General features: G+C 53.8%; 1 protein-coding gene across 2 annotated transcripts; it reads right to left on the bottom strand.

Moving 5' to 3' along the window:
• Window positions 1–8,434: 8,434 nt before the first annotated feature.
• RIBC2 (RIB43A domain with coiled-coils 2) lies at window positions 8,435–27,512 on the bottom strand. Of its 2 annotated transcripts, XM_047866782.1 has the most exons (7): window positions 27,194–27,512; window positions 25,839–25,920; window positions 22,456–22,800; window positions 18,398–18,516; window positions 14,868–15,095; window positions 9,952–10,118; window positions 8,435–8,621 (listed from the first exon to the last, which is right to left on the bottom strand). In XM_047866782.1, the coding sequence occupies exons 1-7, from the start codon at window positions 27,305–27,307 to the stop codon at window positions 8,543–8,545; spliced, it is 1,134 nt and encodes a 377-aa protein (XP_047722738.1). In that variant the 5' UTR covers window positions 27,308–27,512; the 3' UTR covers window positions 8,435–8,542. The 2 variants fall into 2 exon arrangements, with proteins under 2 accessions (XP_047722738.1, XP_047722739.1); XM_047866783.1 differs by lacking the exon at window positions 9,952–10,118.
• Between the last annotated feature and the right edge of the window lie 13 nt (window positions 27,513–27,525).

The following is a 27,525-nucleotide window of genomic DNA, read 5'->3' as shown; positions in this document are numbered from 1 at the left end:
GAGAGAGAGAGAGAGAGACAGAGCACAAGAGGGGGAGGGGCAGAGAGAGAGGGAGACGCAGCATCCGAAGCAGGCTCCGGGCTCCGAGCCGTCAGCACAGAGCCCGACGCGGGGCTCGAACCCACGAACTGTGCGATCACGACCTGAGCCAGTCAGACGTTCGCCCGATTGAGCCACCCAGGCGCCCCTGCCTTGCTTTGTTTTATCCGCATCGTGCAGAAGAGTACCTAGGGCTGTCAGCACCCACCCAAAGTTCGATGAATGAGTGGCAGAACGAGCATGCCATCCTTGACTTGTAGCCCCAAATCCCTTTCACACGCTCTGTGGACTCTGACATCCTGAGTTACTGTAATTGGTTCGGGGAACCTGATTCCAGATCTCGACAACTCACCCGCACCAAATTCCGTTTGGCTGTGCTCCAGATAACGCGGTCCTGATTCTGGCTCTACTCACCTGACCACCTGGGGACTGTATGTTTTTTAGAGCTTCATCCACATCACCGTTGAAAATGTTGGCTAGAACCAAGTGCCCCTCATAGCCATTTTCTTGGTGGTGTTTATGTCTCCTGGAGCTGATCTTGTCCAGTTACCCATTCGCATGTGTATTTCTGCCCCCCCCCCCCCCGCCCCGTTAGTGGGCGTGTCTTGTTAATTGCCGCGGCCCAGGACCTACGACTGCGCCTGGCACATGTGCGTCTCTCCTAGTTGCCTCATCGCCCCTGGCGGCTGGGTGACATGTTCCCCCCGCCAAGGCTGGCTGGTCGTGCTCTCTGACATCCCGAGACACCTCTCTGGTATGACTCAGGGTCACGCTGCCTGGTGTTTCACACGCCCCAAGGAACACTGGCCCGTGGACTCCTGGTGCCGTCCCCTGTATCTCCGACAAGAGTCCCGCAGAGCTGAGCCACGTCTCTCTCCATTGTCGGCAAAGCCATTACAATTAGGGCACACTGTGTGCCAAGACTGCCCTTTCCCCCCTGGGGGATTGCTCCCTGGCAGCATCTCCATCATCATACAAATGGGTCCCCAGTGGATGCATACCACTCACTCTCTGGACCTGCCCCAAGTGAGCCTGAATGCCGAGCGGACCGGCTCAGGCTTAAGCTCTAAAACTTCATTAATCGGTGCAACAAATATATGTCAGGCATTGTTCCGGGTTCTGGGAATGGCAGGAATTACAGCAAAGTCTCTTCCCTCGCGGGGCTCAGCGTCTAGTGGTAGGCGAGGGCCGACGAAACACACATCCCAGGTGATGGATGCCGTGGAGAAAAAAACTAAAGCAGGGCGGAAAGGGTGTTCTGGGGGAGGAGTGTTTTCATCGGATGCAGGACCCAGGAAAGGGCCTCACTGAGAAAATGAACTTTGAGCTGAGGCCTCAAGGAGAGGAGAGAGTCGGCCACCTGGATATCCAGAGAAAGAGCATTTTGAGCTGGGAGAACACACCCGGCACGAAGCCGCGGTGGCCAGAGCTAGGTTGGCACGCTGAGTGCATAGTAATGAGGCAAGTGCGGTCGGAGCGGAGTGAGGGAGGAGGAGGGCGGTAGGAGAGGAGGTCAGAGAGACGCATGGCAGGGAGTGAGGTCACATGGGCTTTGAAGGCCACTGGCTTCACTCTGGGTGAACGGGGAGTCCCTGGAGGGCTTGAGCAAAATGACAGCCTGGCGTGCATTTTAACTTGGTTTCTGTGGCTTCTTTGTGGGAAAGGGCTGTGTGTGGCCAAAGGGAGAGCAGCAGGGACAGCAGAGAGGAGGTTAATGCAATCATCCAGGCCGGAGAGAACAGGCTGCACAAAGAGTTAGCCATGAAGGCAGTTAAGAAGTGGTCAGATTTATACAATAGTTTGAAATCTAGGCAATAGAATTTGCTGACGGAGTGGATGTGGGATGTGAGAGGGAGAAAACCCAGGGGTGCATCCAAACTTTTTGGCCTCAGCGATTGGGAGAATGGGACCGCCCTTGACGGAGATGGTGGAGATTTGCAGGAATGGGTTTGGGGGCAGAATTCCGTTTGGACACATTCACTCTGACTGTTTAGATAGCAAGGGGGCATTCGATGCTGAGCCTGGCATCCCAGGGCGAAGGTCTGGCTAGCGACGTGCATCAGAGAAGCTCTCGCCCGTCCCGGTGACCTGGGGCTCTGCCCACCATTCCTCCTGAGACTTCCGGAAGCCTAGCTCCACTTTGGGGAAGTTAATTCTAGTCTTTACGTCTCGGTTCGTCGTCTGGGAAATAAAACTGGCCAAAACGTGTTCCAGATTCATGAAGGTTTTCACCCCATGACGCGTGTATCCTGTCGGTGTGGCTCTAGGCTCCGCGAGCTTCCGCTGTGGACACGATTATGTTTTGCTGGAAGTGCTAAGGTTGCTGCAAGCCCCCCAAACCCCCTTTTGCCTCTGCTTACACTCTGAGCCACATCCCCCTGGCCACGGAGACGGGAACAGGGATGAAACCTTAACCTGTGGGCTGCCCGTTTTATTTATTTATTTAACCATTTTTTTTTTTAAATGTTTATTTATTTTTGAAGGAGAGAGAAAGAGCACGAGCAGGGATGGGGCAGAGAGAGAGACACACACACACACACACACAGAATCCGAAACAGGCTCCCGGCTCCTAGCTGTCAGCACAGAGCCCAACGCAGGGCTCGAACTCACGAACCGCGAGATCATGACCTGAGCCGACGTTGGACGCTTAACCGACTGAGCCACCCAGGAGCCTCAAGGCTGTCCATTTTAAAGGACCACCGGGTCTAATCAGACTCCCCAGTCACGAATCAGAGTTGGGAATGAGGAGACCAGCCTCACCAGTGGTGGCCCTGGAGCCAAAAGGCCATTCTGGGCCACTTACCGCATGAGCCAGCCAAGGACAGAGTCACCTTGATGATGGTTGGCTTGCACCAGTTCTCACCCTGGGGAAGTGTCAGCCCCGTCCTAAGGCTCCGCGAGTTCCCACTGGACGTCCAGTCAACAAAGGCACATTTGTTGAGCCCAAGATGGGAACCCTAGGAGGTGACTAGCTCACAGCTCAGCCTGGTGTGATGTCCCGAGCTGCCTCTTTCTCCAATGGGTGTTGGAATGTTCCATCTCCAACAATTATGGACAATAGGGTTGAAGTCCCTTCTGGCACTGTCAGAACAAGAGTGTTTGGAGAGCTTTCTAGAACATCTGGTAAGAAGAAAAGACCCACTAAATCCCAGACATTCCATCTCTCCACACTGGGGCCATAAGCAGTGCTAGCTGGGGATTGGCCCTTGGGGCCTTGGATTCATCACTCGTTTGGCAAAGGAAAAGAAGGAAAGCAGACCTACCCGGCACAGGATAGGCACAACTGACTTTGCCAGGGCTTGGCAGACGGGTGGCTAGGTTCCAAGACAGGGCAGCATGAGCCCGGGGGTGATTGAACAAGGCTGTAGGGTACCACCTGGGCCTTTGCCGAATGGGGGGTAAGCACAGAGGAAGGCCGTGTGGGTCCACGGGGCCCAGGGTCTTGCCCTCTCTCAGCTTCTCCCAGCCCCCTCTTGTCATTGTTTTAACACCATGTGGACACGTCACAGGTCAAGAAGACGCCTCTTATGGAAAATGTACTCAAAAGTCCTCTCGCCATATTTCAGCCGCCGTGCTCTGGCCCGTGACCAGGCAAGAAGCATGGGGACCGGTCGTCTCCTCTCTGCAGCGTCACTCCAAGGTGACTGTCACAGGGGATTATATTCACAGCCTCCCCACCAGCCTCGTCTATCTGCCTAGAGAGATCAGAGGCATACATGGAGGCAAGATGGCCCTGCAAAGGGCAGATGCGTGCAAGACAGAGTGCCACCTGCTGGTGGTCGTGGGCACTGCAGACAGCCACCAAGTTCATTCCACAGGAATCTGGTAGCAGGTGTGTTAGGGCTTCTTCCTTCCCTTATTTGATGGGGGTGGGGAATAGAGCCTTGTTTCTTTTTTCTGTACATTCCTCCGCTCCAAAAAAGTTGTCTCATGGACTTTTGTGATCATCCCCATCACCCTGTCATTGGTGAACACTGACTGCCCTGGACATTCGTGCACAAATTTTTGTGTGGACACACGTTTTTAATTCTCTTGGGCATACCACCACGAGGAGGGGACTTGCTGGGTCACACAGTCACTCTGATCTATAAATTACTGATGCCTCCGCTTCTCGGGCTCTGGGCTCTGCCTCGGCTCAGTGACATTAGTGTATTCTGCCTGGGGTCCTCCTTTCCGCCAAGCATAGTGATGCCTTCCGGAAGAAGCGCTGGGTGAGCATACAGTTCACCTTGCCCCCCTTCTCTCAGAGACCACAGTCCTGCACTGCCTGTCGTCCAGCACCTGAAAATAGTTGTCCTGTTTATTTTGTCCAGCTTTCTGTGGTTTAAAAGCAGGAGAGATAGTCCAGTACTCATAACTCCATCAAGGCTGGAAGCAGAAGACCAATAACACTTTTAAAAATACCGGTACTCGGGGGGCGCCTGGGTGGCTCAGTTGGTTAAGTGTCTGACTTTGGCTTGGCTCATGATCTCGCGGTTCACGGGTTTGAGCCCCAAGTCGGGCTCTGTGCTGACAGCTCGGAGCCTGGAGCCTGCTTCGGATTCTGTGTTTCTGTCTCTCTCTACCCTCCCCCCCTCCCCCTGCAAATCTCACTCTCTCTCTCTCAAAAATGAATAAATGTTAAAATAAATAAATAAAAATACCTATATTCGATAATTTCATTGTCTAAAGTCCTAGGGAGATCCAAATCTGAATGGTGGTTTCTACAGATAGTTACTCATGGTGACTTCCTTGCTTGCATGTTTTGTGTTTGTGAGAGCTTGTCTTTGGTTGAATTTAATCCGGGAGAACCCTGAGGAGTCTAAATTGGGACTGCTTTTGTCTTGAGATTATTTATGTTAGCCCCTACTAGGTTCCATGGAGGTAAAATTAATCTGAGAACACTTAGGTTTAATTTTTCTGCTGGGGATTTCTCTCACCTCTTTGAAAAACGGAAACTCTGGAGCTATACAAGACTGGGCATATGGGTGTGAATTCTCAAGGACTGCAATCATCAACCTCATCACCGCCATCATCACCATCATCCCCATCGTCATCACCACCGTCATATCGCCATCACCATCATCCCCATCCCCATCCCCATCCACGTCACCATCATTGCCATCACCATCAGCATCACCACCACCATCATCATTATCCCATAACCAGGGTGAAGACTCATTGCTTTCCACAGTCTCTTTCTATCCCTCCCTTTTATCAAGAGCACAGCCACCTTCCAAGGTCCCAGATTAGTGCAGAGGTCTCAGTTTTTGATGCTCCCCCTTCATGAGGGCCTCTTATTTTTCTCCTAATTATTAACCCCCCAAACTCTGGATTCCTGTTATCATCCTTTGCCACCAGGGCAGCCCCCGTTTCTATTCCTTATTAACGTTCACTGTTTTGGTCTCAATCCACCGTTCATTCTTATGCGTATGAATGACTTTCACGGTTTCATTTACTCCCTTGTGAGTTCAGCAATGCAGACAAAAATCCCTGCTGTAATTAATCCAAGATCTAGTGGAGTTGTGGCGGACAAATATTTTCGGGACGCTCGACCCGCCATATGGATCATTGCGTCGGAAGCGGAAATTCGCCACCTCGGTGACTTCATCTGCGGCAAATGGGAGCAATAATCCTCACTGGTGAGAACCGTCGCGAAGAACTGAGGTGTGCGGAAGGAACGCACTTGGTAGAGTGCTTGGCAACAGGTGGCGTGGGCACGCGGCATCGCTAATGATACAGGAAGTGGGGGGAAGCCACGAACTGGAGCACGGCCCACTCTTTACTCCTTCCAAAAACGTATGTTGCTCATTTAGGTCACAGCTGTACATTATATGGGTCTGAACAAACATATGACGACCTGTATCCAGCATTACGGTATGATGCAGAGTAGTTTCACTGCCCTCAAAATCCTCTGCGCTCCTCCCGCCCATTCCTCCCTCCCCGCGACTCCCTGGCAACCACTGATCATCTTACCGGTTTTGTCTTCTCCAGAATGTCATATAGTTACGATCACTCATTATGTAGCCTTTTCGGATTGGCTTCTTTCACCCGGTAATGTGCACCAAAGTTTCCTCCACGTCTTGTGGTGGCTTGATAGCTCGTTTCTTTTGATCACTGATGACACTCTACGGCAGCGAGAGAGAGAGAGAGAGAGGGAGACACAGAACCCGAAGCGGGCTCCATCCAGGCTCCGAGCTGTCAGCACAGAGCCTGACGCGGGGCTCGAACTCATGAACCGTGAGCTTATGACCTGAGCAGAAGTCAGACGCTTAACCGACTGAGCCACCCGGGCGCCTCTAACTGGAATTTTTAAAGCCAGTCTGTGAGGAGAGAATAAAGGAAGCAAGTAGAGGAAAATCTTTTTTTTTTTTTTTCAACGTTTATTTATTTTTGGGACAGAGAGAGACAGAGCATGAACGGGGGAGGGGCAGAGAGAGAGGGAGACACAGAATTGGAAACAGGCCCCAGGCTCCGAGCCATTAGCCCAGAGCCCGACGCGGGGCTCGAACTCACGGACCGCGAGATCGTGACCTGGCTGAAGTCGGACGCTTAACCGACTGCGCCACCCAGGCGCCCCGAGGAAAATCTTAACTGCAGGGTCTAGGTAGTGGTGCCTGGGTGTATACTGTACAATTCTGGTTTTCTTCCGTAGGTTTGAAAATTTTTTATAATAAGATGTTGAGGAAAAGTGAGACAAAGCAAAGCCAAACCCTCCGGAGGGTGTGTGTCTGTGTGCGTAAAACCGTAAGGGGCCGTTCAGAGCAGAGTGATGGAGACGCCCGGTGCCTGGACCCTGGCTCCGCCTTCCAGCCAGAGCCAAGTCTTGAGCTCCCTTCTCCTGCTTTCTCCTGGCGGGAGGTCCATCGCCACATCCGGAGGTGTCAGGGCTGTGGCAGGAACCTGTCCGGCGCCCGGCCTGGCTGGTCCTTCAATCACTGGGGTCATTTGCCCACTTGAGAACCACGGGGAACGTGTCATACTTCCGGTCACCAGCAGAGGGTGCACGTAAAGCAAACAAGCGCCCAAGGTTTCCAAACCGGGTCTTGGCCTTGGAATATTTTCCATAAAATGATGCAAAATTCAGCGTTTAAAGCAAGCTTCTCCACACTAGGGCCATGATCCCAGTCATACCGACGTGTTATTGATGGCTGCAGTGGGCTCCAAGAGCTCTCTCTCTCCCTTACTCGCCTGTGCCTGCCGGCCCCCGTACGACTCACCCTGTACTCCTTTGCAAGGATCTCCATCAGCAGCACCCCTGCCAGGCTGTGGGGGACCCTGGCACAGGGCCTCGGAGAGCACTCAGTGTGCAGCGGATGGACAGACATTACCTCCCATTTCTCACTTTATCTCCCGGCCCAAACGCGGCAGGACTGACCATCTGGATGGGGCATCTCTCCTCCATCACCCGTACCCTCCCTCAAAGTGTGGCTTGTTCAGCCTGGCCAGCAACGTTCCGAATTGGATCATCCTGGGAGGCAATGGGACCAGGTGTCCCCTGCATTCCCCCTGTTATGGGTTGAATTGTGTGCCCCGCCCCCCACCCTCAGAAAGATGTGTTAGAGTCCTCACCTCCAGTATTTCAGTCGTGACCTTATTTGGAAATAAGGTTATTGTAGATGTAATTAGTGAAGATAAGGTCACTGGGGTGGGACCTAATCCAATACAACCGGTACCCTTACAAAAAGGGGAAATTTGGGGCACCTGGCTGGCTCAGTCAGTTAAGCGTCAGACTCTTGATTTCAGCCCGGGCCATGATCTCACAGTTCGTGAGCCGGTTTCTGGCCGATACGATGTGAACGGAGGTGAAGTGTACGTTGTCCGTGGCTCGTCCTCGAGGGCCAGGACTGCCCCCTTTGCTCCCTTGTGGCCCAATGACACGGAGCAGCATCCCTGGACCACAGGACGGGAGCTGGCAGAGAAGTGACGGAGGGCTGCTCCGGGAGCGAGACGTAAACTGCTTTGCTGAAGCCACTCTTGTTTTGGGGTCTCTGTTACCAGAACCAGGAGAGCCGGACGCCCTGGCTTCAACCCCAGGCCCATCACTGCCTGTCCACGTGACCTTGAGCAAGACACTTAACGTGTCTGTATCTCAGGCTCCTCTCCCAGAGCAGATGAGTAATAAAGATACCCACCCGCCACTAGCCGCCCCGAGGGTCAAATTGTTCTAAATGCCTTGCATATAGTGAGTTAGCTTTCACGGCAGCTGGACCCGGGGTGCCGGTGACACACAGGCCCCCTCGGATGCCACTCTCTCTGGGACGGTCCTGGCAGGGCCACGTCTACGCCTTCCCTGTACGGCCCCCATGGCTGCTCCGGGAACACACTTCCGGGGCAGAGCTGACCAGAAACCTCGTACGCACACAGGGGAGGGGATTAACACGGTTTGCCCGCCATGAAAAAGCAGAGTCGAAAGTCACTCCTGAAACACGGGGTGTATTTCTTTGTAATAAATGCGGCTCTTCAAAAGGCTGCTGCGTTTTATGCATGAACAATTCAGAAGACAAGGACCGTGTCTTTTTCACTATCGACTTCCTGTATTAAATTGCGTGAAATAACCTTCAGTGGGTTGATTTGTACAGACTTCTTCCATATATTTTTTCCTGAAAATAAAACAAGGAGAAAAAAAAATCAGCAAATGCCTGGTTTCCTAAGGAATCTATTTTTTTTTAATATGTAGGAAGAAGGCCACAGACTTTTTACCCGTGTGTTAGCCCCGGGATACGGAATACATTCCAGCCCGAGGAGCTCAAGGGTGAGGGAGGGATGTGTTTTATCATCGCCTTGCGGTTACACTGGGCACTGGCACCGGCATAGTCTGCAGAGGTCTTAGAATTAAATCTCTGTGGACGTGGCTATAAAGACATCTGTTCATTCCATTCTGTGGGATCATCTCTACTGCTCCTCTGGGGCCCCCGGCGGAAGTGACCAGCCAGCAATGGACCCGCCAGGAAATAAACACCTGATTAGAGAAAATACTGGTGGGTCTCTTCTGAGTTCAAGCCAAGAGCTTGATGGATACACAAATAACTAAGTCAATAAGTAATGTGGGGTTTGGGGTGGGGTTGGGGGGATTTCAGAGAGGGTGGTGAGGGGCAGAGGGACAGGAAGAGAGTCTTAAGCAGGCTTCATGCCCAGCACAGAGCCCAACCCAGGGCTCGATCTCATGACTATGGGATCATGACCTGAGCTGAAGTTAAGAGTCAGATGCTTAACCGACTGAGCCACCCAGGTGCCCCAATACTGTGTGTTTTGTTTTGTTTTGTTTTGTTTTGTTTTTTACCAAGTTCACCCACGGATCTGCATTAGACGTTTTCTGTCGCTGGCACTCCGAACTATGCGTGGGGTCTGTTAGTGTGAGGAAGAGCCTCCAGCTTGCCCTTGGCAGCTGCAGCGGCTGGCACGGTCCCGCGCCCCCCCACCCCCAGCCTCCCGCCCCCTCCCGATGTCTATGCCAACAAACCTCTCAGAAAAGCCTTCTGACTCCCCCAGGCCCACTCAGAGCCCTCCCCTGGGACTCCCAGGGCCCTCGGTGTACCCCACGACCCGCACCCATGTCTGAGCCGCTGGGGGGGCGCTATGCCCACATGCGCGCCTCCCACGGAGGGTCTCCCGGCCTGTGCCCGCACCAGCGGTTTCCAAGCACTTAATTTCCGGCTTGTAGCTTTCAGCCCCTCTCTCCCTTCTGCTTGAATTCTCTACCAGGAGGCTGTGCCCGAGCCCAAGTCACTGCTGCGAGGGGGCTTTGGTGGGATACACAGCCGGGGCCTGGGGCCCTTGCGTGGGAAAGACTCGGGGAGGTGGGCCCGCGCTGCCTGCCCGACCGTCTCCACGACTCGGCGGCGGGGCTCTCGGCTCTGGTGCCCCCCGCCGGCCCCACCTGCGCTGCCGTCACCCCTCCCCCTCCCCCTGCCCCTTGGCCCAGGCCCTCACTGCGAGCGCTGCTCCTTGGCCAGGCTGAGGTTGGCGCAGTCCAGTGCCCGGCGTAGGTCCCGCTGCTGGCGTTTCTGCTGCCGCTCTGCGAGCAGAGTGGAGCGAGCCCTCTGCACCCTCTGCCGGTCCCAGTCCCTGTCTCGCTGCCACTCTTCTTCCCGAAGCCGCTGGAGGGGGGAGAGGCGACTCACCACCACCGCCCCCCCTCCCCCAGGAAGAGATCCAGGGGATCGATCGCCCGGGGAGAATCGGCCTCTCATTTCACAGATGGGGAAACTGAGGCTCAGAGAGGGGGCAGGCAGGTGAGTAACATCATGCAGGGCATCAGAGGAGACCAGCGCCACCTGCCAGCCCAGGGCTCCGTGGGCAGGGCCTGCGTGCCTCCCGCCCTCCTACCCGGACGCTGCCAGTGGGGCACACTGCTGAACACGGGGATCACCTGGTGGCTTCTAGAACCTACTGAAGAGGCAGCCCCACCCAAGGCCAGCGGGCTCAAGGCCTTGGGGGTGAATTTCTGCATCTCAGCTAGCTCCTCATTGGCTTCCAGCCCCCTCTATAAAAACCACTGAGCCCTAGAAGAGGAAACCCCATCAATGCGGAGGGAAGGGGTCGCTCCCAGAAACGTGAGCCATTCTACCGGCCGTCCTGAGTCTGAATTATTGGTCAGCTCAGCCTTCTCCTGCAAAAGGAAGCAAAAGCAGGTGGCACCGGGGTCTGAAGATGAACACACCTCCTTCCCTTCCTTGGGTTTTAGGGCGGGGCTTCTGCTCACCCAATGAGCAGAAGTAGAGTGTTCAGCGGTGCTCCCCCCCCCCCCCACCTGGGCCTGCCAGCCACCGGGTGCAGACGGGCTGGCAGAGGGCCCGGCCCCCAACCCAGGACCGAGAGGAAGCTGGTGCCCGGTTCTGCCGCCTACAGGGCAAGTCATTTTGCCTGTCTGAGCCTCAGTTTCCTCACCTGTAAAGTGAGGCTACTCACAGCTGCCCTGAGTCATAACACAAGGTGTTTTCGTCAAGAAATACAGGATGCTGGGGCGCCTGGGGGGCTCAGTCAGTTGAGCGTCCAACTTCAGCTCAGGTCATGATCTCACGGTTCATGGGTTCGAGCCCCACGTCGGGCTCTGTGCTGACAGCTGGGAGCCTGGAGCCTGCTTGGGATTCTGTGTCTCCCTCTCTCTCTGCCCCTCCCCTGCTCACACTCTCTCAAAAATGAATAAATGTTTAAAAATTTTTTTTTAAAGAATACAGGATGCTGGAGCGCCCAGGGGGGCTCAGTCGGTTAAATGTTTGACTCTTGATTTCAGCTCAGGTCATGGTCTCAGGGTTTGTGGGTTCGAGCCCCGGGTTGGGCTCCGAGCTGACAGTACGGAGCCTGCTTGGGATTCTCTCTCTCCCCCTCTCTGCCCCTGCTCGCTCACTTTCTCTCTCTTTCTCTGTCTCTCAAGATAAATAAACTTGGGGAAAAAAAGAATATGGAGTACCATAGGGAGACCTGCTTGCCCTGGACTAAGAGACCGACAGCCTACCTATTCTTTGTCTGACCTCAATTTTCCAAACTGTCTCCGTGCAGAGGGGGGAAGTGCTCCGGAGGGCATACAGGGGTGCGGAAGGGGGCAGGCGGATTTCTGAGCGGTGAGGCCTGGTCTAGGCTTTTTTCCCCTTTGCGCTTTTCGGTCTTAATTTTCTACGAAGATTGAAAATCAGATAAAAATGCTGCTCTCAGGACAGGTGGCCGTCCCTCCTTGCCAGGCAGTTGGGCTGAATTGTAGGAGTGAAGGACAGAGCAGGGCCTGGCAAGGGCGACCCACATTCCCTGCCAACGTCGGGGCTCTTCCCACCTTGGGCTACTTCCCTGCCTGCCCCGGCTGTCCCCTCTCACGCAGGGGCTGTTTTCCCTCCCACACTGCTGACCCTGTGCGCCTGGACCAGAGCCAGCCGGGGAGCTCCTCTACCTGCTCCCCCTTTCCTGAGCCAGGCCGCTGCCCCTCCCCCAGTACCTGCCTGCTCAGAAGCTCACACTGACCGTGGCACCTGCCAGCACCCCACCTGGGGTGGTCATCTGCTGACCCTGGGGCAGCCCCGTCCACCCTTGCAGGCCTGAGAACTTCCTTCTTCTTGGCTTCTCCGTGATCCCCCCTCCTCTCCAAAGACCTAGTGCCAGCCTATCAGCTGTCACCCCCTGGGCCCAGCCTACCAGTGATCCTCAAACTCCAGTGGCCATCAGAAGAACCCCTGGGGGGCTTTCCTGGCCCCAGACTGTGGGTCTGCCCCAGGATTTCTGGTTCAGAAGGTCTGGGGTGGGGCCTGAGAATCTGCATTTCTCCCAAGTTCCTAGGCAATGCCGATGTTGCCGGTCCAGAGACCCCCCCCCCTTTGAGAACATCTGCGCCCACCTTGTCATTACCAAGAATGTCAGCCTCCCTAGTGTCACCCTCAAGTGTCCCGCCCACCACCATTCTGATCTGCCTCTTCCACCCTCTCTCCAGCAGCCCGGTTTTTCGAGTCCTCGCCCCACCCCGGGACCTGCCATCCACTGACCGCGCGCTTTCTACTGTCCCGGCTCTCCTGTGACTTCACTTCCCTCCTTGTTCGGCCCGGCGTCCACGGCTGACACGCCCTGGTGCAGATGCCCTCGGTGCCCTCGAAACTCTCACTTGGGTCAGACATGCCGGGCAGGTCTGCACAGCTAAGCGTGGCCGGGGAACGTCATCTGATTGCACTCACTGAGGACACTTCAAGTGCATGACCTCCAGCCCTGGCTCTGCCTGGCCATCCCTCCCCTTTCTCCTAGGCCATTCTTTTCCAGCTCTCCTAATGACCACTCTCAGTCCTCGAACCCCCAACCTGACCCCCTCACCCTCGGCTGCTGGCCTCCCTTCCTGTTTCCCCAGAAAATAGGGGTTCCACAAGTGAAGCCCACCCCCACGGCCAAGGACGATCAGCCTGAGTTCCCACCCACCCCAAGCCTCAACTAGTGCTCCCAGGGCCTTGTTCTCCTGCTGGGGACACGGGCTCCAGCAAGTCCCCTCTGACATCAATTTCCCCCTCTCTACTGCGTCGCCCTCGTGGCATAACAAGTATGCTGTTATTCCCATAATCAGAAAAAACAAACGACTGTCCCCACCAGCTACCACCCCATTTCTCTGCACCTTTTTCAGCAGAACACTTTGAAAGCGGTGTCTGCATCGGTGGGTCTCCACTTCCTTCCTGCCTGTTACCTTTCTGTCCCCCCACGCCTCCTCCAAAGATGCTCCTGACAGAGTCCCCAGCGACTGCCCCCTGGATCCTGGGTTCAGCCAGCAGCCCAGCCACAGGGTTTGACCTGGGGGCTCCCCTTGCTGGGTCCCTCCTCCCTCTTTGGCTGCTCCTTCTCAGCCCCCCCTCGCTCTCTATAAATGAAGGTGGGGGTGGGGGTTGTCCCATGATTCAGTCCTTAGTCCCCTTCTCCCTGTCTTCACTCATTCCCTGCGTGACCTTAGCCAGCTTCGCTGCTTTAAGTACTCTCTGTGTGGCCATGCCTCTATGCTTATGTCTCCAGACCTTGTTCTGAACTCCCGACTATGTATCCAACTGCCCACTGGCTTTGGGTTGTGGCAGAAAATGTCACTTGCCTCCCGGTAGCCATTTTTCGGTCTTCCTCAATAAAACCATGGCCGGCTACCTTGCCGCCTGAAATAAACACTACGTTTCCCATTTAGGGGCAACCTTGTGACTAAGTGTTATCCAGTGGAATTTAAGCGGAAGTGTCCTGTGAAACTTCCGAGCAATGTCCTTAGAGTGTTCTTCCTCATTCCTTTTCCTGCTAGATGGAATATGCATGTGAGGGCTGGGGCTCAAGCAGCCATCATGTACTAGGAGGAGGGAGCCAGTCGCCAAGGATGGCAGAATGTTAGTCAGTGACCCTGGAGTTGCCATGTGATGTCTATATGCCAGAGATAAAGTTCTGTTTTATTTAAGATGCTGTTAGTTAGGGTCTTCTGCCATGCTCAGGCATGGAATCCTCACAGATATAGATGTGTGACGCACACTGCACACATATCATTTCCAAAATTGCGCTTGTGACTTCCATTCCCCTATCAACCTGCTCCTCTTGCCCTCTTCCTGTCTCTGTAAATACCAACTCCATCCTTCTCATTGCCCAGGCCGCAAGGCCTGGAGTAATCCTTTACTCCTCTGGGTCTCATATGCCCCACCCAACCCTTCAACCAATCCCGCTCACTCTACTTTCAAAATAGACCCAGAATCTGACCATTTCTCAGCACCCTGGCTGCCAGGGCCCTGGACCAGCCAACATCATCTCTCACCTTGACCGCTGCAACAGCCTCCGTAACAGGCCCTCTCCTCCCCCCCACCCCCCCACCCCAACAGAGCCTTTTCTCAAAACAGCAGCAAGAGGGATCCTGTCACACGCGTCACTCCTCTCAAAACCCTCCAGTGCTCCTCATCTCCATCACAGAAAAGCTCTTCCCCATGGGCTGCCAGGACCTTGACCTTCCCCCTCCCAGACCTCTTCCTCTCCCTCCCCCCTCGTTCCTCCACAGCCCACCAGGCTCCCTGCTCTTCTCTACTCCTGCCTCAATGCCTTGTCCTTGCAGTTCATCCCCTGGTGGTCCTTCCTCCGATGTTTGCAATATTTGCAATACTCGCGTGGTGCACTCCCTCCCCTCCTTCAGGTCTTTGTTCCAATGTCACTTCCCAGTCCCCTGGGGACCCTTCTCAAACTCGGCACCTTCCATCCCCTTGGCCCAGCCTTACTTCCACCCCAGTACATATCTCCCTACCTCCCCAAACGTAAACCCCTTGAGAGCTGCTTCTAGGGACAAGTACAGCAGCGGTGAGAACTAGACGGCTGCAGGAAGGCAGCGGGTGTACAGGTCTGCGGCTGGGGGCCGGGGTGGGGGATGGGCGGGCAGGTACCAGCTTCTCCTGGATTTGCTGCTTCTGAACCAGACGGATCTGCTCCAGCTGCTCCCGGGTCATGCCCTTCCAGCGGTCGGGGACCACGCGGTGGGGCCCGAAGGAGCTGGCTGCCTGCTGCGGGTTCTCGGAGAGCAGGTCCCCACGCAGCAGGTTGGAGATCTCGGCCAAGTCGTCTTCTTGTTCTTGTTTTTTCTCCCAAGTCTTCCTTTCCGCTGACTCGGTGGCCTGCACAGGGGAGGACGGACAGTGAGGAAGATGCCCTGGATGACCCCGTGGGGACTGAGGCAAGGCTGGCGCATCTCACTGGGGTCTCTTGAAGGAAGACAATGGTAAAGTGCGCCTGGGACAGGTGGGGCGGGGGCGGAGAGTCGGGAGGCGCGGTCGTGGGGAGGCCCTTGGACCCTGGCTGCCTGGGTGATGGGGGGCGCGAGGGCTGGGCTGAGAGAGCCCCCCTCTGCACTGATTTGTCGAAGCGGGGAGCGGCCTCCCCAGGTTAGGCCGCCATCTCCCCCAGGGCAGGGCTGCGTGCCCCTCCCAGTGGCCCTGGTCCCCTTGGGTGGCCGCAGGCCACAGAGAACACCCGCCAGAGTGATTCACAACGGCGGCGACCCCTCAAAGGTGAAAATGCTCTCGATGCACGTGGGCCACGGGCCCCGGGGACAGACAGATTCCGGGTCAGATCCCTGCTCCGGGGAGGGTGAGGAGTGGAGGGACAGGGCCCTGGCCATGTGACCGGAGCAAGTCACGCCCCCTCTCTGGGCTGCAGCCGGTTCTCGGCTCGGTGTTACCCGTTCTCTCTAGCAGCAAACAGGGCGCTGGGCAAGATGCCCGCACGCCACGCGCGCTCACAAAAGGCCAGCTCGGCGGCGTCACGGCAGCACAGGCTTTGCGGTGGGACGAGCCCGGACTCACGCACTGAGTTAATTAACTAAACCATTAATTCGTTGTTTGTTTATCGACTAATCATACCCCTCTGGCCGGGGAAGGTAGTTGGACGACAGTGCGCTAAACGGGCCAACACGCTGCGTGTATTCACTCGTTTAATCCCACGACGACCTCACGAGCACGTGTGACCGTCGTTGCCGCTGGTCACAAACTATCTCCCGAGCTCCTCCTGCAAGGTGGCGCGGCCGTACTTCCCCACCTGCTTAGAGCGCTCGTGGCCACGTGGCTTCCTCGGGCCCGTGAAGTGTGAGCAGAGGTGACTGTCGTGGCAGGATGAGGTGGCGTTGGGGGGGGATGGGGGGAGGGACCGGACACGTTCTCCTGGGGGAGCAGCCCTCTTCTCCCAGGGGGACACCCTCCAGTGCGGGCCTCCTCTGCGGAGCCGGACCGGCCCGCCCGCAAGCGGCTCCGGAGGACGGTTACCTGGGCCTCTGCCTGGATGCTCCGGCCTGTTTCCACTCAGGAGCAGAGCCTCAAAAGCCGACGGCGGCTTCCCCGGGCGCGGGGGCGTGGCCTGGGGCGTGGCCTGGGGGCGTGGCCTGGCAGCGCGCACGCGCGGAGCTGGGGGACCCGAGAGGGCCGGCGCGGTGCAGGTGCTCGCCGCGGAGGTTACAGAGTGAGAGCGTGGGCGAGTGCGGCGACACGGTTTCCGAGAAGGCCAAGGGCGGTCCCCCAGCGGGAGGGCTCGCTAAATGATCCGCTGAGCCAATGAGCCAGCGACTAAATGAATGGCCGGAAGAGCGGCCACAATGCACAGCACCCCGCGCCCGGCACCCAGCACCCGGCACCCAGTACGCAGCACACAGTACATGGCATATAGCACCCGGCACACAGTACACAGCATCCAGCACCAAGCACCCAGCACACGGCACCCAGCCCCCAGCCCCCAGTACACAGCACCCAGCTCACAGCACACAGTACACAGAATCTAGCACCCAGCACACAGCTCACAGCACACAGTACACAGAATCCAGCACCCAGTACACAGCACCCAGCACCCAGTACACGGCACACAGCACCAAGCACATGGCACACAGCACCCAGCACCCAATACACAACACCCAGCTCACAGCACACAGTACACAGAACCCAGCACCCAGCACACAGTATCCAGCACACAGCACCCAGCTCACAGCATCCACCACCCAGCACCCAGCTCACAGCATCCACCACCCAGCTCACAGCACCCAGCTCACGGTACAGAGTACCCAGCACACAGTACACAAAAGCCCTATCTACCATGAATTCTCTGTGGGCCCTGGAGCAGGTGACCTCTCCTCTTGGGCATCATCTGCACACAAGGCAAGGACCAGAGGATGTCTAAGATGGCCTTCGGTCTCCCGGCTGGTGCCTCGGTCTGCCCTTGGTCTCCCCCCATCCCTGGCAGTTTGTCCTCCTCGGTCCCCACCCCACAGCCCCACCCCCCACCCCCTGCCCCGCTGAAAACCAACATTCCCTCTGGTCTCTGGTCTCTGGTCCCGCCTCTCCCGGAGGTTTTGATTACATAAATGTCTCACCAGCAGGACATTTTTGAGCTTGTGTCTCCAATATATCTCACAGCGTGACACCATTAGACCACACATGAACAGTGCTTCATAATACACATGCACACATGGGAGTTAAACACGGCGAGGCCGCATAAACACTGGAGCAGAGTTCTCCTATCCCTTCCTGCTCTCCAGCTCATCGTCCCGCCTGCCCTACTCCACAGACCACAGTTCTGGGCAACCAGTTCACCGGATAAATGAATCCAGGGCGGCCCCCATCCCACCCAGGAAGTAGAACTGCATTTGTAAAGAAGTCTGGAGCCAGGGTCTGATTAACCCTGATTAATCAGGGTCTGATTGGGGCGCCTGGGTGGCGCAGTCGGTTAGGCGTCCGACTTCAGCCAGGTCACGATCTCGCGGTCCGTGAGTTCGAGCCCCGCGTCAGGCTCTGGGCTGATGGCTCGGAGCCTGGAGCCTGTTTCCGATTCTGTGTCTCCCTCTCTCTCTGCCCCTCCCCCGTTCATACTCTGTCTCTCTCTGTCCCAAATAAATAAATAAACGTTGAAAAAAAAAATTTTTTTTAAAAATAAAAAAAAAATCAGGGTCTGATTAAGAAATAGAGAGCTTGAAGCAAGGCCAGTGAGGGAACGGGCGGAGCAAAAGGCCGGAGGTGGAGAGTGTGGGAGGAGGTCCCACAGAGTTTAGAGAGGAGGGAGGTGTCAGGAGCCCCGATCATCAATGTGATGATTGTTGCCCTTAGTGAGTGCCAGGACCTGGTCTTGATGAGGATGAGCTCTGAGAGGTGACAAAGAAGTGAGACCAAGACCGGATGCCAGAGTAGTGCTGGATGGCCGTTTAGGTAGACGTCACTGTCCTCGGTGTTAGAGAAGAATCTGAGGTTTGCAGAGTTTAGACAAGCCCACCGCGCCCCCCCACCCCCATCCCCAGGCTCCCAAGCTCAGGAGCAGGGGCGGGGGCGCACTCAATCTGTACCAGGGCAGCCCCCGGGAGGGCCATGTGGATTGTGTGGTGTGAGCCGGTGAAGGGCTGAGCTTGGGACTTGGGACGGGGAGACTGGGGCGTCCCGGGAGCTACCTGGTTCCTGTTGAATTCTTTCACAGCTGCACAAACCGCCTTTCTGGTGGCACTTTCCAGACTCTGTAAATGCTTGGCCGTTTCATCAAACTGCAGCCTTGTCTTGAAGTAGAGGTCCTCTGAAAGGAAGCGAAACGCAGTCACACCTCGCTTGCCCACCCAGAGCTCCTTCCCAGGTGCGCAGAGCACCCTGTGGAGTGTCCAGCCACGCGTCTCTTCTTATCCTGCCCTCACCCAGAGAGAGGGGATGCTCAAGGCTGCTGGGACACTTAGATGAGGTGATTCAGGTAGAGCTGTTGGGTGCAGGCCCCAAGGGTCAGCATCACTACCGGGGATCAGTAAGGTCTGCTGGCGATTGGTGATGTCTGCTGGGGATGGGTAAATTCTGCTGTGGATTGGTGATGTCTGCTGTGGTCCTGGGCTGGGGCCCTCATCCATCTTCTTACAATGGACAAGGGAGCTCTGCTGTGGGGACCAGATGGGGCTCTGCAGAGGAGGGGTGTCAGAGTGGGGAGATATTCCTGCAGTGACACTAGGACTTTTCCAGGCCAATGAGCAGCAGCAGCAGCAGAAGAGGTTAACGTGGAACATGCAAACAACAAAAGGTAAAGATCTGGACTCAGATAAGAGCAGGCTCCTATCCCAGCCCAGACACTCCCTAGCTCTGCAAACCTGAACTATTACCCAACCCTTCCGAGCCTCCAGCCCTCATCTGGGAAGCAGGACAACTCCTACATTGCAGGGTTGTTACTTTAAACAAACAAAAAAAAAAAGCCACCGATCCAAAGGTCCTTCACGTGGTGTTTGTGCCCCATGGCATCCTCCTGATGTCCAAACACAAGAGCAAACTCCAGCCGTGAGGCAGGGGCCTCCGTTCCACTTGAGCTTCATCTGTCTTCCCCTCCTTCATTCATCCTTTCGGTTGACACAGCGCCACGAGGAGGTACACACAGGACTGTGCCCTTTGCAGGGCACAAAGTGTGCAGTGACGGGCAAGACAGAAAGGGTTCTTCCTGCCTTTGGCGAACTTACTGTCTGGGCGATGAGCCAGGTCGTAAACAGATGAACCCCGAAAGAGATCTATGAATGCACATTGTGGAAGTGCTGTAGGGGGAAAGGGTCCTGAGAGGGGACACGCTGGGAATACCTGGCTCAGGCAGACGGGGATGGGGAGGAAGAGAGGAAGAGTGCTTCTCTGGGAGGAAGTGACCTTGGAGCTGAGGTCTGGAAGGACAAGAAGCTGGATGGAGAGCAGGTGCAACGGGTCTGACGTGAACAAGGATCTGTCGGCACCCAGAAGTGAAAGGAAGCCAAGTGGCTGGAACACAGTGAGCGGGGTAGGGGGCATAAGGTGACACAGGGGCTGAGCAGTGGCCCAGCACGCAGGGCCCTGTAGGCTACAGAGGATTTTGCATTTTGTTCCAGATGTAAGAGGGAAGCCATTGGAGGGTTTTAAGCTGGGACGGAGGGAGTAGGGGTGACAATGTTTAAAAATCAGCACTCTGACTGCTATGTTGAGAAGAGACCAGAAAGGACAAGAAAGAACATGAAGGACTATTAGAAAGCCCTTGGTGTGGTCCCTCCAGGTGATTAAAAAAAAAAAAAAAAAAAAAAAAAAAAGGTGGTGACTCGTATCACTGTGGTGACAACAGGGATGGGAGAAGCGGGCCATTCAAGATACATGCAGGACGTGGAAGGACAGGAATTGAGGATGGCCTGAGAACAAGGGTGGCTCAAGGAGGACTCCTGGGCTTGTGACTTGACTAGGGAAGGAGGTGTCATTGATGGAGGGGAGGATGGCGGGGGGGAGGAGCAGAGCCAGAGGGAAGTTCAGGGTTACTCTCCAGGATGTTCTGAAGTGCCTGGGGAGATGTCCAGGGGGCAGTTCAAGGACCAAGTCCAGGGAGATGTCCAGGGGGCGGTTCAAGGACCAAGTCCAGGGAGATGTCCAGGGGGCAGTTCAAGGACTAAGTCCAAGGCTGAGACAAAGTCTTTTAGCCAGACATGGACATGTGGAGAGCCTGGGAGGTGGCGGAGATCTTGAAAGCCCTACGGATGCATTGTTCAACAGATATCTATGTGCCGAGAACGAAAGACAGAGCAGTGAATAAGACAGAGCAGATCTCCTGCCTTCAACGAGCCTGGGATAGGATGCTGGGGAGAGGGATGACAAATACATAATCATACAGTATGTCAGTGATGGGGCTTTGCAGAAAAATACAGCAAGGAAAGGGATACAGAGTATGGGCATGGGGGAGGGTACGGGGTTGCAATTTAAAATAGTGGTCAGGGGAGAGACCTCTCTGGTAAGATGGCATTTCATCAAAGACCCAAAGAAGGATAAGGGGCAGGCCATGCAGATATACGGGGACATGTTTCCAGGCAGAGGAAACAGTAGGTGCAAAGGGCCTGAGGCAGGAGTGAGCCTGACACACTTAACATTCTGAGTGAGGAAGCCAGTGTGGCGAGGATGAAATGAATGAAAGGCAGCGTGGTAGCGGATCATTCCAGACTACGAAAACCTTCCCGGTCCTTGAGATGAATCTGGTGCTTATTCTGAGTAAAATGAGAAGCTATTGGAAGGGTGTGCGCAAAAGATCTAGCTTAATTTTTAGCAGGATCATCCTGGTCACTGGGTTGAGAAGCAACTATAGAGGGCCAAGGGCAGAAGCACGGAGACCACCTGCAGGCGACTGCAATAGTCGCACTGAGAGATTATTACTGCCCAGAGGGGTAAGAGTGGAGGTGGAGAGAGGCGGTTGTGATTCGGGGTGATTTGCTGCCGGACTGGACGTGGCATTTGAGACAAAGGAAGGAGTCAAGACGCCTTGGGGTTGGGGCTTGCGCAACTGGAACAATGGAGTTCCCATTGACGGGGGTGGCGGTTCACGGGGGGCAGGCCAGGGTGTCTTGTGTTGATTCTGATAAGTTCGTTAGACACCCAAGAGCAGATAAACGTCCAGAGGTGACAGGACGTGTGCGCTGAGAATCGGGGAAGAATCCAGGCTGGAAGGGTACGTTTGGGGGAAAGATGGCCTATCGGTGGTATCTAAACCCACGAGACTAGTTGAGAGCGCCAAGGGACCGAGTGTGGTTGAGGCAGGCAGGGCGCAGAGGGCACTGGTAAGCAATAACACCAGGAGGTTGGTTCGGAAGGGGAGGAGAAACCAACGAGGGGGCCGGGGGAGGGGAGCCGGGATGAGAGCGGGTCCTGGAAGCTGGCGGAGGAAGTATTTCCAGGAGGAAGAGATGACCAGCTATGGCACAGGCTGCGGATGAAGGAGCCGCCTGAAAACGGAGCTCGGATGCAGCAGCTTGGCGGTCACCTTGGGGCGCCCGGGTGGCTCCGTTGGTTAGGCGTCCGCCTTCGGCTCAGGTCATGATCTCGCCGTTCGTGAGCTCGAGCCCCGTGTCAGGCTTTGTTGCTGCCAGTTGGGAGCCTGGAGCCCCTTTCAGGTTCTGTGTCTCCCTCTCTCTCCGTTCCTCCCCCACTCGCACTCTTTCTCTCAAAACTAAATAAAAATTACCAAAAAAAAAATTTTTTTTTTAAAACAAAAAAAAGAAAACACCGGTCACCTTAGTGCAGGCAGAGTTTACTGGACTTGTCGCAACTGCCTCAGGGATGGAGGTTGTTCCAGGTCTTGGAGGCTTTGCCAGAGGGGTTCCCTGGGCCTGGAGGGTCCTGGTGAGGACACGTGACCCCTGAGCCCTAGGCCTCACCCCGCCCCCCCCCCCCCCCCGTTCCCTGCGAGAACTTCTAACACAGCCCCCAGAAGACCCAACTGGACCTGTGTATTTCCTACTGTCTTCCCAGCAGACTGGGCACCTCCTTTGGGCAGGGTGGGTTTTGCACCTGCACCTGGCTGGAGCCCAGGGGGAGCACAGAGTTGCAAGCTCAGAAATGAAGACATTTACATCCTGGAACACAGGCTCTTTCCCCGGCGGCCAACACAGCACAGGGGTAGGACATGAAACACCAAACAAAGCAGGGGGAAACCCACGGGTTTGATTGGTCGGAAAAAGTATTGGGACCGGTTTGTCCCTTTGGGCTTCATTACCTGCACATCTTTGGTGGGCACGGGCACTCTCCCGTTCCCGCTGCTGTTGTAAGGACCATTCTCGGTTTTGTTCCTCCTGGAATTTCTTCCTCTCGTGGAAGTTTAAATCCTCTCCCATGAATTTCTGCATTCCCGATACTGTATTCCGAATATCGTTATCCGACTGCCTGGCTGGGAGATCTTTCCTAAGGGCTAGGGGGTCAGATAGGTCAAATTCACGGCGAGTTTCTGGCTTCTGGAAGGTCTGCTGGAAATCATTGATGGCTTTACAGAGGCTTTTCCTATCTCTCCTTTCTCGGCCTTCTAATATGCATGTGATTTTGTCATTTTGCCTCATTTCAGCAGCTAGAAGAGACACAGCATACCCATAAGATTAAGGTTCAGAGAAAAAATAAATTTGAATCCACCTTAAAAAATAATTTCTAGTGATTCTAAAAGTAATATAAGCCTTCAAAAGAGTAACACAACCATTAAAGAATTAATATTTAAAAAAAATTTTTTAATGTTTATTTTTGAAAGAGAGAGCAAGTGAGCAAGCAAGCGGGGGAGGGGCAGAGAGAGAGGGAGACACAGAATCTGAAGAAGGTTCCAGGCTCTGAGCTGTCAGCACAGAGCTCAACGTGGGGCTCGAACTCACAAACCACAAGATCATGATCTGAGCTGAAGTTAGACACTTAACTGACTGAGCCACCCAGGCACCCCAAAATTAGTATTCTGAATATACAAAGAGTACCTACAAATCAGTTTAAAAAACCAAACAACCAAAGAAAATAATGGGCCAAGAATAGGAACAGGAAAATCACTATAAAGAAACCTGAATGGGGGTGCCTGGGTCAGTTGGGCGACCAACATCAGCTCAGGTCATGATCTCCCCGCTCGTGGGTTCAAGCCCTACGTCAGGCTCTGTGCTGCAGCTCACAGCCTGGAGCCTGCTTTGGATTCTGTGTCTCCCTCTCTCTCTGCCCCTCTCCCCCCATTGGTGATCTCTCTCTCTCTCTCTCTCAAAAATAAATAAACATTAAAAAGAAATTAAAAAAAAAAGAAAGAAACCCAAATGATCAAGAAGTTGTGAAAAGATGGTTGACCTTACAAGATGGGAAACATCTAATAAGTTGGCAAAATATTTACAACGCTAATAATAGAGTGTATTAGTAAGAACATTAGTAAGGGCAGTAAGGAAGCAAGATTTCTCATTCACTGCTTGTGGGAATGTAACTTGGTGCACTTATAACTTTGGAAAGCAACCTGCCAATATCCCATAAACCTGAAAACCTGCAAACCCAATACGTATTAGTTCCTCTTCTTTGGTATCTCTCACCTGCATACGCTAGGGACACAATGCCTGGATAGGCATGCAGCAGGGTTTGGAAAAAAATCTGCCCATAGGGGAATGAATAAAAAAATTGCAGTTAATTCATATAAATATCACAAAATACTTAAAGTGAGCACTCTGTATGTAGATCAACGATTAATTTTAAAAATACGTTGCGGACACAAAGGTGCAAAAGGATCCATTCCATGTATTTATGCAAAATGTCACGTAAAGTTTGCGTGAAATTTTAAAACACACACACACAATTTTATATCCTCATGAATATGTCCATAAATAGTACAGCATTACAAGAAACATGCATGGAAATGTCGCACCCCTGTGAGGAGGGAGGAAGAGGGAAGGGGAGGTGGGGGAGGGCTCTATCTATCCATCTATAACTATACACACACATTTACATAGGTAGGGTTTATATATATTTACATATAAACACACATTTTTATATATACGTTATAGTACTTATATATATAGCTATATATACACACATACATATATAGGACTTAATTCTCAAAAAGCATTCTTAAAATAAGAGATCTAAAGCCTATTGGCAAAATGTTAACATTTAATCTGGTAGTGGGTACATATGTGTCTGTCCTATCATTGTTGTAAGTTTTATTTATCTTGTAAGAATTATTTTGTTCAAGTTTATTTATTTATTTAGAGTGTGCGAGCGAGAAAAGGGCGGGGGGGGGAGAAAGAGAGAGAGAGAGAGAGAGAGAGAGAGAGAGAGAGAGAATCTCAAGCAGGCCCCACGCCCAGTGAGGAGCCCAATGTGGGGCTCGATCCCACAAACTGTGAGATCATGACCTGAGCCAAAATCAAGAGTCCCATGCTTAACCGACTGAGCCACCTAGGTGCCCCAGGTTTGAATTATTTTTAAACATGGCAAAGGTAAACTGCTTAGGAACTAGAGAATGGTACAAAGAAAAAAAATAAATTTCCCTTGTATTCCGTCATTCCAACATCACCACTGCTGACATTTTGGTCTATTTCCTTTCTGTCTTTTTCTAAGCTTATTTCTTTTTATATATTTTAACATTTAATGGATAGCCCATGGTATATACAATTTTGCATCCTGCTTCTTTCTATTTAAAAAATCCTTATAGTGCTTTAAGAAGAAATAAGCTCGACTTGTTGCACCTGATGTGGGAAAGTGAATTCTATTTGGAATTTTTAAAATAATGTTTATCATTTTGTAAGAGAGAGAGCTTGCGCACAGGTGGGGCAGGGGCAGAGAGGGAGAGATCATCTTAAGCAGGCCCCACACTCAGCAAGGAGCCCCACTCAGGGCTCTATCCCGTGAACCATGAGATCGTGACCTGAGTCAAAATCAAGAATCAGACACTTAACCTACTGAGCCACCCAGGCGCCCCTGTTTGGAATTATCTCAGAGCTCCGACAGTATCTTATCTTGTTCTGAGTCACCACAGCCAGTGTGAACCAAGAGTGTCCCTATGTCCTCTAGTGCAAGCAGCTGTCCCCAGGAGAAGGTCTGAAACTTTTTGGCAGAGAATGGTGTGTGTGTTTAAGGGTTTTCACGTCCGGTTTTTAAAGAAAACTGAGAACAGGGACGCCTGGGCGCATCAGTCGGTTAAGCGTACGAACTTCGGCTCAGGTCGTGATCTCACAGTTTGTGAGTTCCAGCCCCGCATCGGGCTCTGTGCTGACGGCTCAGAGAGTGGAGCCTGCTTGGGATTCGGCATGTGTGTCTCTCTCTCTGTGTCCCCCCGGCTCGCGCACACTCTCTCTTTCTCTCAAAAATAAACATGAAATTTTATGTTCTCGGGGTTATGTTCTCGGGTTTATGTTCCCGAGAACAAGGCACACCTACCCTCACAATGTATTTCCTACACCCCCCATAGAATTCAATAGCTGTTTTCCTTTCAAGAGAGAAAGAATCAGCACATTAAGTTAACTGAGCACAAGCAATGGTGAAATTTTAAAAGGACGAAGAGTGTGAAAATGACAAGCTTTTACACTTTTGAAGCAATGAGGACCGGAGTCTAGAGTTATACAGCCCCAGACTGCTAGCTAGGCTTCGAGAGATGCTCACCAAAAGTTTCATGTCTGGCTTTTTCGGTTGCTTCTTTTATCTTCTGGTCATGAACCTGAGCATCCCAGGCATCTGGGTCTCCCTGGAAATGGAAAACAAAGGGAGCGGAGTTACAGCCAGATAATTTTAGTCGGTTGATAACAATCCCACTGATCTTTTTTTAAGCCTTGTTCCACTGTTAACTAGTTGGCTTAGGGACACATCAGTTCTTTTCACACCTTTTCAGCCTGTCCCCAGAGCCTCCTTCTCCCTTTCTCTTCGTGGATAGATATCTGCAGAACAGGGCAACTCCTCCTCTAGGAAGCACTGATGTCCTCTCCCAGTCTCAGTCTGTGCACCCCTGACACCCCATGCTCCCCTCCCTCACAGCCCTGATTCCACTGCTGTGAGCAGTGGGCCATTTTTGTTTTTTGTAATATAGTTAATTTTTTTTTTTTAGAGTATGTTATTTATTTATTTACGTAAATTCAAGTTAGTTAACGTACAGTGCAGTATTGGTTTCAGGAATAGAACCCAGTAATTTATTACTTACATACAACACCCAGTGTGGATCCCAAGTGCACTCACTCCTGAATGCTCATCACCCAAGTAGCCCAGCTCCGCCCCCCCCCCCCCCCCCCCCGCAACCTCCGGTTTGTTTTCTGTATTTATAATTTTTTAGTGTTTATTTTTGAGAGACAGACAGACAGACAGAGCGGGGGAGTGGGGGAGGGGCAGAGAGCGAGGGAGACACAGAATCTGAAGCAGGCTCCAGGCTCTGAGCTGTCAGCACAGAGCCCAATGCGGGGCTCGAACCCACAAACTGTGAGATCATGACCTGAGCCGAAGTGCGAGGCTCAACCGACGAGCCACCTAGGCGGCCCTGTCTTCTGTATTTAAGAGTCTCTTACGGTTTGCTAACGTGACCGTTTTAATGCTAGAGTCCATCGGGCCATGAACTCTGCAAGGTCAGGCAGGGATTGCCATATTCCTCATTTCCTGTGCCCAGCTGAGGCGTGCCACAAAATAGTAACTCGCTGGCATGTGTCAAATGAATAGACTGGAAGGAACCCCTGGTGGTGCAGAAAATCCGGTTCAGAGAAACGAGACCCGCCTTCCGGTCTCTGACTAGCCACTCACTGCAGGCAAGCTCCCTCCCTGCTGCAGGACTCAGTTTGCCTGTCCTGCAAGTGGGAGGAGGGTAGGTGTCTGCGAAGGTCTTCCCCCTCTTCGGCAGTTAACACGACGAGCCGGTGCCCTTTGCGGCCGTGCTTGGATCAGCAGTTTCGCTGCAAGGGCTCATCCCTGGTCTCCGCCGCCCGCCCCTCGCTGCCCGCCCCCCCCCCCCCACATTCCCACCGGGTAGAGGGCCTCACCCCGATGATCCTGTTCCTGGCGTTGAAGATCCGTTTCTGCCGGCACAGCTCCCCGTGCCTCCTCTTGGCCAGGCTTAAGTACCGCTCCAGGTCTCTGGGCTGCGCTATCTCCATGGCTGGAAATCGCGAAGAAACCCCGAGGGGGTTTTAAGACAAACGAGATGAAAAAGGAAAGACAACCAAAATAAAACAAGCTGCAGCCTAAGCCAGGCTGGCTCCCTAGGAGGCCGGGCGGGTGCGAATCGAGCCGGCTCCGCAAGCTTTCAGTCCTTCTGCGACCTCTCCAAGCCCCGCTCTCCTCGGACACGTAAACAACCCGGTTGCTTGGGAAC

This window comes from Prionailurus viverrinus, chromosome B4 (genome assembly GCF_022837055.1).
Source record: "Prionailurus viverrinus isolate Anna chromosome B4, UM_Priviv_1.0, whole genome shotgun sequence".
NCBI classification, from domain to species: Eukaryota; Metazoa; Chordata; class Mammalia; order Carnivora; family Felidae; genus Prionailurus; species Prionailurus viverrinus.
Note: the sequence above shows the minus strand (reverse complement) of the source record. Positions and strands in the feature narration are given on the sequence as shown.